The sequence below is a fragment of the Oncorhynchus masou genome, chromosome 11, assembly GCF_036934945.1.
Source record: "Oncorhynchus masou masou isolate Uvic2021 chromosome 11, UVic_Omas_1.1, whole genome shotgun sequence".
Lineage (NCBI taxonomy): Eukaryota > Metazoa > Chordata > Actinopteri > Salmoniformes > Salmonidae > Oncorhynchus > Oncorhynchus masou.
The window spans coordinates 32,423,779-32,436,425 of NC_088222.1; the positions used below are offsets into that span (position 1 = coordinate 32,423,779).

Here is a 12,647-nt window from a genome sequence, read left to right on the forward strand (position 1 = left end):
CATTTTCCCTGTGAGGTTCAGGGCCCATATTCACGAAGTGTCTCTGAGTAGAAGAGGTGATAAAGGATCCGTTTTCTCTTTAAGAATAAATAAGAGGGGGGGGACCAGATTCTAGAAAAGCACTCCTACTCTGAGACAATTTATGAATACGGGCCCTGATGTAGCCGTTTAATGTTTAATTGTCGCCACCTTCTCACAGTGGGCTGAACACTCACTCACCGTACAAGGCCTGTACTCCCCGCCTGTCGTCTGCAGGTAGCCTGTATCCTTTTGTGTTCACAAAGTGATATGTGGGGTACATCAGAGCTGAGCTGTCTCGTGAGTGGGCCAATCCAAGAGCATGGCCAAACTCATGGGCCGCCACCAGAAGCAGGTTTATCCCTGTTGTAGAGTCAGAGAGAGATGCTTAGGTAAAAACTATGACGGTACTGTCAGAATTGATTTGAAGTATTTTAGTACAGCAACTGTAGGGTTTATTGGTGATGTTTCTTTGATCCTGTACCTCTCTGGCTCAGAGTCCAAGACTCATCTTCATCAAAGTGTGTGTCACCACCTTCGCCTTCTCCTGGAGAGTTTGCATGGGCCAAGACACCATTCGGCCCATCGAAGGGGTAGAAGTCACCGTGGTCTGGTTTAAAAAGGGAAGAAACAGTATTCTTAATACAATTGCTCTTAAATTAACAAATACAAAACATGCTTGTGGTTCAACATATCAACTCTATCTCTGAACGGGAGTGACTGAACAGAACTCACATTTGGCTCCAAACAGGATCATGATGTCAGCGGTGTCACTGTAGATCTGCTTGAAGTCCAGTGGGATGATGTCGCTGTAGAGCTTGAAGGCCTGGGCGATGGTGGAGTCCACCTCACGCCGACTCAGGTCATACGTGTACTCAGTAATTCTGGGAAAATAAATAGGAGAAACTATCGTATTATGTATTGGTTATCCGAATACCCATCATGTACTTGTTGTGGCTTTTCATCATCCTGTTTGTTTGCCATGTGTCATAACTTGCAAATCCAATTATGTTGCTATGTTTTGAAAATCTTAGCACACTTCTGTTTAGTAGTGTAGGAATATACCGATCCCCATTTTCGAGACCAATATCTATAGGTGGATTTGGTGTAACCGTGTGGATTTGGTGTAACAGTTTCTTTCTAATTCCACCGGTGCTCATATGTCTACTGAATAAAAACCAAACAATTTTAACGCAACATGTAAAGTGTTGTTTCATGAGCTGAAAAAAAATCCATATGCACAAAAAGCTTATTTCTCTCAAATGTTTAACAAATTTGTTTACATCCCTGGTCGTGAGCATTCCTCCTTTGCCAAGATAATCCATCCAGTGTGGTATATCAAGAAGCTGACTAAAAAGCATGATCATTACACAGGTGCACCTTGTGCCGGGGACAATAAAAGGTCACTGAAATGTGACCCGATTCAGGAAACTAGGCGTATGTCGAAAGGATAATATGATGGTGCTGCAGGGGAACACCCTACCAGGCCCAGATCCCCATCATTCGCTGGAGACGGAAATGGAAATTTCGCAAAAGAATCTGCAAAAATCTGCCATCGTCCTGCTAGCTAACGTTCAATCGCTGGAAAATAAATGGGAGTAACTGAAAGCACGTATATCCTACCAACAGGACATTACAAACTCTAATATCTTATGGTTCACCAAGTCGTGGCTGAACAACAACATTGAGAACATACAGCTGGCAGGTTATACACTCTATCGGCAGGATAGAACAGCAGCCTCTGGTAAGACATGGGGCAGGGGCCTATGCATATATGTAAACAACAGCTGGTGTACGATATCTAAGGCAGTCTCGAGGTTTTGCTCACGTGAGGTAGAGTATCTCATGATAAGCTGTAGACCACATTATCTACCTAGAGAGTTTTCATCTGTATTTTTCGTAGCTGTCTACATACTACCACAGACCGATGCTGGCACTAAAACCGCACTCAATGAGCTGTATACCGCCATAAGCAAACAGGAAAAGACTCATCCAGAGGCGGCACTCCTAGTGGTTGGGGACTTTAATGCAGGGAAACTTAAATCAGTTTTAGCTCATTTCTATCAGCATGTTAAATGTGCACCCAGAGAGAGAAAGATTCTAGACCACCTTTAATCCACACACAGAGACGCGTACAAAGCTCTCCCTCGCCCTCCATTTGGCAAATCTGACCAAATTAAAGCAGGAAGCACCAGTGACTTGGTCTATAAAGAGGTCAGATGAAGCAGATGCTAAACTACAGGACTGTTTTGCTAGCACAGACTGGAATATGTTCCGGGATTCTTCCGATGGCATTGAGGAGTACACCACATCAGTCACTGGCTTTATTAATAAGTGCATTGAGGACATCGTCCCCACAGTGACTGTACGTATATACCCCAACCAGAAGCCATGGATTACAGGGAACATTCGTACTGAGCTAAAGGGCTGAGCTGCCGCTTTCAAGGAGTGGGACTCTAACCCGGAAGCTTATAAGAAATCCCGCTATGCCTTCCGACAAACCATCAAACAGGCAAAGCATCAATACAGGACTAAGATCGAATCGTACTACACCGGCTACGACGCTCGTCGGATGTGGCAGGGCTTGCAAACTATTAGAGCCAAGAGCTGCCCAGTGACACAAGCCTACCAGATGAGCTAAATAACTTCTATGCTTGCTTCAAGGCAAGGATCACTGAAACATGCATGAGTGCATTAGCTGTTCCAGATGATCATACTCGCCGCAGCCAATATGAGTAAGACCTTAACCTTCTTTGGGATCGGTGTCCCTTCCACGGGATGGATGATCTAACGTAGGCTAATGTGATTAGCATGAGGTTGTAAGTAACAAGAAAAATTCCCAGGACATAGACATATCTTAAATTGGCATGAAGCTTACATTCTTGTTAATCTAACTGCATTGTCCAATTTACAGTAGCTATTACAGTGAAAGAATACCATGCTATTGCTTGAGGAGAGTGCACAATTTTGAACATAAAGTTATTAATAAACAAAATAGGCATATTTGGGGAGTCTTGATACAACATTTTGAGCAGAAATACAATGGTTCATTGGATCAGTCTAAAGCTTTGAGCATACACTGCTGCCATCTAGTGGCCAAAATATAAATTGCAGCTGGGCTGGAATAATACATTATGGCCTTTCTCTTGCATTTCAAAGATGGTACAAAAAAAATACAAAATATATATATATTTTTTATATGATCTTTTACCAGATCTATTGTGTTATATTCTCCTACATTCCTTTAACATTTCCACAAATGCCAAAGCATTTCCTTTCGGATAACCAGGACTGCGAGCTTGCGCTGACAAACTGGCAAGTGTTTTCACTGACATTTTCAACCTGTCCCTGACTGAGTCTGTAATACCAACATGTTTCAAGCAGACCACTATAGACCCTGTGTCCAAGAACACTAAGGTAACCTGCCTAAATGACGACCGACCCGTAGCACTCATGTCTGTAGCCATAAAGTGCTTTCAAAGGCTGGTCATGGCTCACATCAACACTATTATCCCAGAAACCCTAGACCCACTCCAATTTGCATACCGCCCTAACAGATCCATAGATGATGCAATCTCTATTGCATTCCACACTACCCTTTCCCATCTGGACAAATGGAACACCTACATTAGAATGCTATTCATTGACTACAGCTCAGCATACAACACCATAGTGCCCACAAAGCTCTTCACTAAGCTAAGGACCCTGGGACTTAACACCTCCCTCTGCAACTGGACACACCCACAGGTGGTAAGGGTAGGTAACAACACATCTGCAACACTGATCCTCAACACGGGGCCCCTCAGGGGTGCGTGCTCAGTCCCCTCCTGTACTCCCTGTTCACCCATGACTGCATGGCCAAGCATGACTCCAGCACTATCATTAAGTTTGCCGACGACACAACAGTGGTAGGTCTGATCACCGACAAAGATGAGACAGCCTATAGTGAGGAGATCAGAGATCTGGCCATGTGGTACCAGGATACAATCGCTCCCTCAACATGATCAAGACAAAGGAGATGATTGTGGTCTACAGAAAAAGGAGGACCTAGCACGCCCCCATTAACATCGACGGGGCTGTAGTGGAGCAGGTTGAGAGCTTCAACTTCCTTGGTGTCCACATCCCCAACAAACTATCATGGTCCAAGCACACCAAGACAGTCGTAAAGAAGGCACGACAAAACCTATTCCCACTCAGGAGACTGAAAAGATTTGCAAGGCAAGTTGTACCGAAGCACCAAGTCTAGGTCCAAAAAGTTTCTTAACAGCTTCTACCTCCAAACCATAAGACTCTTGAACAGCAAATCAAATGGCTACCCAGACTATTTGCGTTGTACTCCCCCCCCCCCCCCACCCCCACCCCTCTTTTACACTGCTGCTACTCTCTGTTTATTTATTTTTTACATATCTATTTTTCTTAAATTCATTGTTGGTTAAGGGCTTGTAAGTAAGCATTTCACTGTAAGGTCTAAACCTGGCGCATGTGACAAATAAATTTTGATTTGATTTGAAATCAACAACATTTGAACCATGTAGGATTTAGGTTAAAGCTTAGGTGAAAAAATACAAACTTCCAGAAATGTCTTAACATTGCTGACTTTTAAAAAATCCTTTCAGATTTCCATGTTGATTCAACATCATCACGAACACATTGATATAAAACATTTAAAAAACGTTATGTTTTTTTATGATGTGGAAACAAAGTTGATTCAAGTAGTTTGTACTCAATTGGTAATTTCTGAAGTCTCTGTCCGGTATCTAGGCTACCTGTAAGTGATGATGCTCTGCTTCCAGCGGGGCTTGCCCTGGAAGTGTCCGTAGCGGGCCACGTCTGTGACCCCACATCGGGGCTTGGCCATCACCTCCAGGGTGTTCGAGTCCAGCCTGCCTGTCACCTCCAACCCAAAGAAGTCCTGCATGCTCCTCAGGTCTCTCTCAAATGAGTCCACTGGGGTATCCATCATCACTCGCCTGGACATGATGGAGTTGGTGGAGCCAGCAACCGAGTAAAACTGGGATAGATAGGCCTGTACAGAGAGCTAACTGTCAATCTTGTAAAAATGGACAGTTAGTGGTCCGTGGCCAAGTACAGTTTAAAGGTTTGGTTGATGCACAATTGTCCATCAACCAAACCGTGGGTAGTTTATCTCTGTACTGTTTGTTTCAATTGGTACATTCCATTGTGTTGTCAAAGAAACAACGTAACATTCAATGATAAATATGTACACTATATGTAAATATTAAATAATACACACACATATAGAACTACAGTAATTAGCAATAGTTTACCTTAGCTTTGGCCTGTAGGTCATCTGAAGACAGAGTGACATCTTGACTTGTAGTAGGGGCTGCTATACAAATAGCAAAAGCAGCCACTGTCTGTAACACAGTAAAAACTGATCGTCCCATGAATGTAACCTTCTACTGCAGAGGAGAAAGTCTGACTGCCCTAAGCCCTCTGCACCTCTCCTTATATAGCCCAGATCCCAGGCACCACACATTAGAATGGGTGTGATGATAGATTGTTTCTCATTTCCCAAAAATTGTTTAGGGTATCCAAAGGGCCCTGGCACTGCATGCATGATTGAGCACGACAGCATTCCAGACTCTGTCTGAGCAGGTCCTATTCAGGAAATTAGGGATTGTTATCAATGACGTGGGAGGAGAAGGAGGGGGAGGACAGGCCAGGTGCTGTTGATCTGGGGGAAGATTTGGATTGGCTTTGTTAATGCAAGGAAGAGAAAGTATGCAAACATGGGGCTTCTCCTTGTGAGGCTGTCATATCTGGTTTGTGATGCCTCACTCATTGTCAGGCCACAAATGGCACATCAGCTACTTTATTGAAACATGCAGAAAAAATATGTACTCTGATTAACTGCATCCTAGATAAATATGGCATCTGAAAATATAGTTTTTTAATTGAATACAATTCTTTGTTTTGTGAAAGAGATGATTTGCAATGATCACAATATGCATATTATGCAGAACTCTTAGTTTAGTGATAACACGCCGAGAGGACGGAGTTTGGAGGATATATTGGCCGGCAAACCATGCTAATAAATCGTCCAAACGCTGGCATTGAGGGCATTATCACTTTTATACAACATATTACCAACATATTCAAACAATGATTGACATATTTTCATTAAAAACGTTACTTTGATAAATGTATTAATACTATTTCATCATTCTACCAGACATACACTACATGGCCAAAAGTATGTGGATGCTTCAAATGAGTGGATTTGGCTATTTCAGTCACACCCGTTGCTGACAGGTGTATAAAACAGGTGTATAAAGGGGTCGTTCTTTTGTGTCGAGCTGGAATATTTTTCCCTGTATGGAACTAGTTTGTGATTTTTCAGAGTAAAGTAAGTTTTTACTCAGTTCTGTGTCCTGCGCCTGACTTTGTCCTACCCGCATTACACTGACACTTGACAGTCATTATTAAATATTGGAAGAGCTGTCATCATCTGTGTATATGTCCCCTTTATTCATCCAATGTGTCACGCCCTGGTCTTAGTATTTTGTGTTTTCTTTATTATTTTGGTTAGGCCAGGGTGTGACATGGGTTATTTATGTGGTGTGTTTTGTCTTGGGGTTTTTGTAGGTCGTGGGATTGTGGTTAGTGGGGTTGTCTAGAATAGTCTATGGCTGCCTGGAGTGGTTCTCAATCAGAGGCAGGTGTTTATCATTGTCTCTGATTGGGAACCATATTTAGGCAGCCATATTCTTTGAGTGTTTCGTGGGTGATTGTTCCTGTCTCTGTGTTAGTTTGCTTGAAAATAAAAGAGTGCTGCACACTCTAGGAGCTCAGATGCAAAAATGTAATACCAACGTTTCGACAGCCAAGCTGTCTTCATCAGGGTATAATCACAAACACTGCGGAATTACTTGTTTATATAGTGTCAAAAGACACAGGTGTCTGTAATCATTGCCAAGAGTGGCCTAATATCATTGGTTAATAATCAAATATTAAAATGTCATACAAAGAACAGCGTACAAACAAATGGATAGCATACGATCATAGATTCATTTGACTACAAAAGTTTACAAACAATTACAATGGCAAAGTCACAATAATCACAAAAATGGCTTAAGATCAAAGTCTACGTTGAGACCGAAGGGCGCAAGGGTCTTTAAATTAAAGATCCAGGCAGCCTCTCGTTTTAACAATAAATTATCAAGGTAACCCCCTCTCCTAGGGAGGGTGACATGTTCGATGGCAATATAACGCAGAGACGAAATCGAGTGGCCTGCCTCCAAGAAGTGGGCCGCAACTGGATAAGTAAAGTTTTTACACCTAATGGTGCTATTATGCTCTGAGATACTTACTTTTAATTCGCGCTTTGTTTTACCTACATAATTTTTACCACAAGGACAAGTTACAAGATAAATAACTGCCTTAGTGGAGCACGTAATAACACCTTTTATTAGGATCGATTTCCCTGTTTGTGGGTGTTTGAAGGATCTACATTTATAAGTGCCATTGCATTGAGCACAGCTATTACATTTGTAATTTCCATCCAGTAGAGGCGCAAATAAATGTTGTTCAGGAATATCTTGGGGTGGTAAATCAGAGTTTACCAATTGGTCTCTGAGATTTCTGCCCCGCGAGAATACGACCAAGGGAAGGTCCGAAAACACATTACCGAGACTATCATTGGATTTTAGGATGTGCCAATGTTTGTGAACAATTCCCTTAATTTGTTCAGAGGACTTTGAATAGCGGGTAGTTAGAACGCAAGAATGTGTCTTTTTACGAGACTGACCTTGAAAGAGGTCATGTCTCGTTTTGTTTTGAATTTTCTCAATGGCAATATTAATCTGATCATTCTTGTAGCCCCTCTCCTTGAACTTTCTTTGCGTCTCAGCCATATTTCTGTCGAAATCGGATTGTTTTTTGCAAATTCTTTTGATTCAACAGAATTGGCTGTAGGGCAAACTATTTTTCAAGGGAAGTGGGTGACAACTATCAGCCCTCAACAAACTGTTACGATCAGTAGGCTTCCTGTAAAGATCAGTGGAGAGAACATTATCTTCACACAAGATCAGAAGATCAAGAAAACTGATTTGACGTATCAGATTGCATAGTAAATCTCAGATGCTCAGAACAGGAGTTAAGAAAAGCATGAAACGCCTGGAGCTGTTTTGCATCACCCCTCCATAGAACAAAAATATCATCAATATACTATTTCCAAATAGGCAAGAAAACAACATTTTTGAGTGGGTTGAAAATAGACTGTTTCTCCATGTAACCCACATACAAATCAGCATAGTTAGAAGCCATGGGGGATCCCATAGCAGTACCCTTCATCTGAATAAAGAAATCATTTAGAAACATGAAGTAGTTGTGTGTGTGAGTACTATTTCAGCCAATGTTACAATGCATGCACTGGAAGGTAGGTCATTAGGGTCACGTTGCAGAGAAAATGTTCCATAGCGTCAATACCGCCCTCGTGTGGGATATTAGTGTGTAATGACTCAATATCAAAAGTAACTAACAAGGTATTCTCAGGGAGAGGGTCAAGAGATTCAATGATAGAGATCATACTGCTGGTGTCCTTTACAAAGGAGGGGAGCTGTTCTGCGAGTGGTCTAATAAAAAAGTCAACAAAAGTAGATAGAGGGGCCGTTACTGCATCAATGCCCGCTACAATAGGGCGCCCTGGAGGCTGTGTAACATTCTTGTGTAATTTCGGCAAAGTATAGAAAGTGGCAATTTTAGGGTGTTGAATAGCCAAAAAAGCATGTTCTTTTTTGGTTATCTGACCAGAACTTAAATACCCATCTAGGACAGTCAAGATAGTATTCTGAAATTGGGAAGTGGGGTCACTTCTGAGTTTCTTGTAAAATATATTGCCAAGCAGCTGTCTATGACACCCATGTACATAAGCTGTCCTATCCATGAGTACAACCGACCCACCCTTATCAGTGGGACGAATAAGGCCTGACGTATCAGATTGTAAATCAAGCAAAGCTTGATTTTCATTCTTGGGTAAATTATGGAAAGATTTGGATCCCTGTTTATTCTTAAGGAGAAGTCCAACATCATTTTCCACAAGTCTGCAATATGTCTCGATAGAGTGATTGCGATTGGCTGGAGGTATAAAATAACTCTTGCTTCTAAAAGGAGTCGGAGTATGTGCAGGAAGCAACCTACTGGTTTAATAGAAGTGTCAGAATTAGGGGAGCTAAAGTATTCCCTTTAAACGGATGTTTCTAAAAAACTTAAACATGTAGCTTCCTGTGCGTGTCCTCGGCCCAGTACCACCAGTGCCAGCACCACGCATCAGGCCTACAGTGCGCCTCGCCTGTCCAGCGCTGCCAGAGCCTTCCTCCTCTACAGCGCTGCCGGAGTCTCCCGCCTGTTCAGCGCTGCCAGAGCTGTCAGTCTGCAAGGAGCCGCCAGAGCTGTCAGTCTGCAAGGAGCTGTCAGTCTGCAAGGAGATGTCAGTCTGCAAGGAGCTGCCAGTCTGCAAGGAGCCGCCAGAGCTGCCAGTCTGCAAGAAGCCGCCAGATCTGCCAGTCTGCAAGGAGCCGCCAGAGCTTCCAGTCTGCAAGGGGCCGCCAGAGCTGCCAGTCTGCAAGGGGCCCCCAGAGCTGCCAGTCTGCAAGGGGCCCCCAGAGCTGCCAGTCTGCAAGGTGCCGCCAGAGCTGCCAGTCTGCAAGGGGCCGCCAGAGCTGCCAGTCTGCAAGGAGCAGCCAGTCTGCAAGGGGCCGCCAGTCAGCATGGAGCGGCCAGGGCCGCCAGTCAGCATGGAGCGGCCAGAGCCGCCAGTCAGCATGGAGCGGCCAGAGCAGCCAGTCAGCATGGAGCGGCCAGAGCCACCAGTCAGCCAGGATCTGCCAGAACCACCAGCCAGCCAGGATCTGCCAGAACCACCAGCCAGCCAGGATCTGCCAGATCCATCTACCTGCCTGAGCTTCCTCTCAGTACTGAGCTACCCCTCAGTCCCGAGCTATCCCTCAGTCCCGAGCTACCTCAGTCCGGAGCTGCCCCTCAGTCCAGTGGGGCCCTTGGTTAGGGTTACTAGGCCAAGGTCGGCGGCGAGGGTCACCAATCTAAGGACGCAATGTAAGCGGACTGAGACTTTGTTGGAGTGGGGTCCAAGTCCCGCGCTGGAGCCGCCACCGTGGACAGACGCCCACCCGGACCCTCCCCTATGGGTTTAGGTGTGCGGCCCGGGAGTCCGCACCTTGGGGGGGTTCTGTCACGCCCTGGTCTTAGTATTTTGTGTTTTCTTTATTATTTTGGTCAGGCCAGGGTGTGACATGGGTTATTTATGTGGTGTGTTTTGTCTTGGGGTTTTTGTAGGTTATGGGATTGTGGTTAGTGGGGTTGTCTAGAATAGTCTATGGCTGCCTGGAGTGGTCTCAATAAGAGGCAGGTGTTTATCGTTGTCTCTGATTGGGAACCATATTTAGGCAGCCATATTCTTTGAGTGTTTCGTGGGTGATTGTTCCTGTCTCTGTGTTAGTTTGCACCAGAATAGGCTGTTTAGGTTTTCACGGCACGTTTCTTGTTTTGTATTGTTCGTGTTTATCTTTTATTAAACATGTATTGAAATAACCACGCTGCATATTGGTCCACCTCTCATTCACCGGAAGAAAACCTAAACACAATGTTCTGACTTGGTGTACAGGAAGAATAATGTAAGAACGGCCCATGTTCTGAATTCTGTCACTGTTCATTTCAAAAGTGCTGAACAAATAGTTATATTGACTACATCCGTCCTTGCTCGCTCATAGTCTTAATTGAAATTACGGATTGCCTCCTACCCGCTTGTCTTCCCTTTATGCCATAGTTTGTACATCTCAATTACCAGTAGAAACCACATGTTTAAGTAAGTCAGCCATATCAGCTATGTTTTTTTAAAGGCAGTAAATGAGGCTAAATTAACTGTTTCGCTGCCAGACAATGCTCCGCTGATAGCCAGATGTAGCAGTGGTAAGGTGTTGGGACTGCGGTTGGGACTCTGCTGTTGGGTCAGCTTTATGTAGGCCATAACTGTTTGTGAGCACCGTTTGTCACCACCGTTATAGTGCAATTTATGTATTGTTTAGTGTTGTGTAGTGGCATTGCTGTCATGCATCTAAACAAAAAATGTTTTGTTTGCCTCTCCAAGATTTACATGTTAAAATTGCCACTGGTGCTATGTCTCACAAAATCCCTTTCATATTCTGCTTAACAAACCGAATAGAATAGCATGATAATGTCAGGTTACTGTTATACCAAAAACACCATGTCATTTCTTATGACAATTTAGGATGATTGTGCTTAAATGTAGATTATTTTTTTCTCGTGCGGTGGCTGTGTCTCACTCAATCTGCTCTAAAATTTGGTTAGTTCAGCTGGTTAGTCACCCTTACATCTTTCAAGAAGACCAGAAGGCATATTCTCATGAAACTGATTGGGATCAAATGGTTAGCATACATTCAGCATGGATTTTTCACCTGTAAAATGTGAAGAATTATTACTATTCATGATTGACTGTGATAATGGCCTAATTTATAATGAGGTTGGCCTAATTTGTTGTTTTAGGATTTAAAAAAATAGAACATTTTCATGTAGCCACTTACAGTAGTCATGGGCTATCATGCAATTTGGATGATGGATTGCATGTATATTCGATTCGATCTAAGTCATGTATTGACGCTTTGCCTGTTTGATGGTTCGTCGTTGGGCATAGCGGGATTTCTTATAAGCTTCTGGGTTAGAATCCCGCTCCTTGAAAGCGGCAGCTCTACCCTTTAGCTCAGTGCGAATGTTGCCTGTAATCCATGGCTTCTGGTTGGGGTATGAACGTACAGTCACTTTGGGGACGACGTCCTCGATGCACTTATTGATAAAGCCAGTGACTGATGTTGTGTACTCCTCAATACCATCGGAAGAATCCCGGAACATATTCCAGTCTGTGCTACAGTAGCAGAGCAGTCCTGTAGTTTAGCATCTGCTCCATCTGACCACTGTTTTATAGACCAAGTCACTGCTGCTTCCTGCTTTAATTTTTTTGCTTGTAAACAGGAATGAGGAGGATAGAATTATGGCCAGATTTGCCAAATGGTGGACGAGCTTTGTGTGCATTTCTGTGTGTGAAGTAAAGGTGGTCTAGAATTTTTTTCCTCTGGTTGCACACTTAACATGCTGATAGAAATTAGATAAAACTAACTTAAGTTTCCCTGTATTAAAGTCCCCAGCGCCGTCTCTGGATGAGCGTTTTCCTGTTTGACTCATTATAGTTGTAAATACCATGCAGTTGAACCAAGGGAATTTAAACAAAACATATTATTTTTGCAGGTCTTCTGTTTCCCCTTCTGTTTTACCGGTGTCATGAACATTTAGGAAACGCTGACGTCATTTTCCATTTATAACCTGTGGAAAAATGTGTATAAACCCAGTGCTCTCTTGAATTAAACGCTGTTACCTGACTTTTAAGACCGGGGCTCTGTCCATTCTTATAAAAATATTGGGTCTTACAATCCCTTCGAATGCATTGACAGAGTATTTAATTCTGATTGGGAAACAATACAGAGGAATTTAGAATTCCTTTAACAAGTTATTATGACTGATGTGTAGCCTATAGACTCATCGCTTATAAATTGTCTAATTGCTTACCTTGCTTAATC

General features: G+C 43.2%; 1 protein-coding gene across 1 annotated transcript in view; it reads right to left on the minus strand.

Annotated features, from left to right (window-relative positions):
• LOC135547862 (uncharacterized) overlaps positions 1-12,647 on the minus strand; it is a 33,090-nt gene that overhangs the window by 5,438 nt on the left and 15,005 nt on the right. The window contains exons 12-16 of the mRNA XM_064977085.1: positions 5,307-5,438; positions 4,785-5,044; positions 754-902; positions 503-628; positions 220-381 (exon numbers count right to left, since the gene is read on the minus strand). Of these exons, the coding sequence (XP_064833157.1) occupies positions 220-381; positions 503-628; positions 754-902; positions 4,785-5,044; positions 5,307-5,438 (829 nt within the window). The remainder of the gene's footprint in view (positions 1-219; positions 382-502; positions 629-753; positions 903-4,784; positions 5,045-5,306; positions 5,439-12,647) is intronic.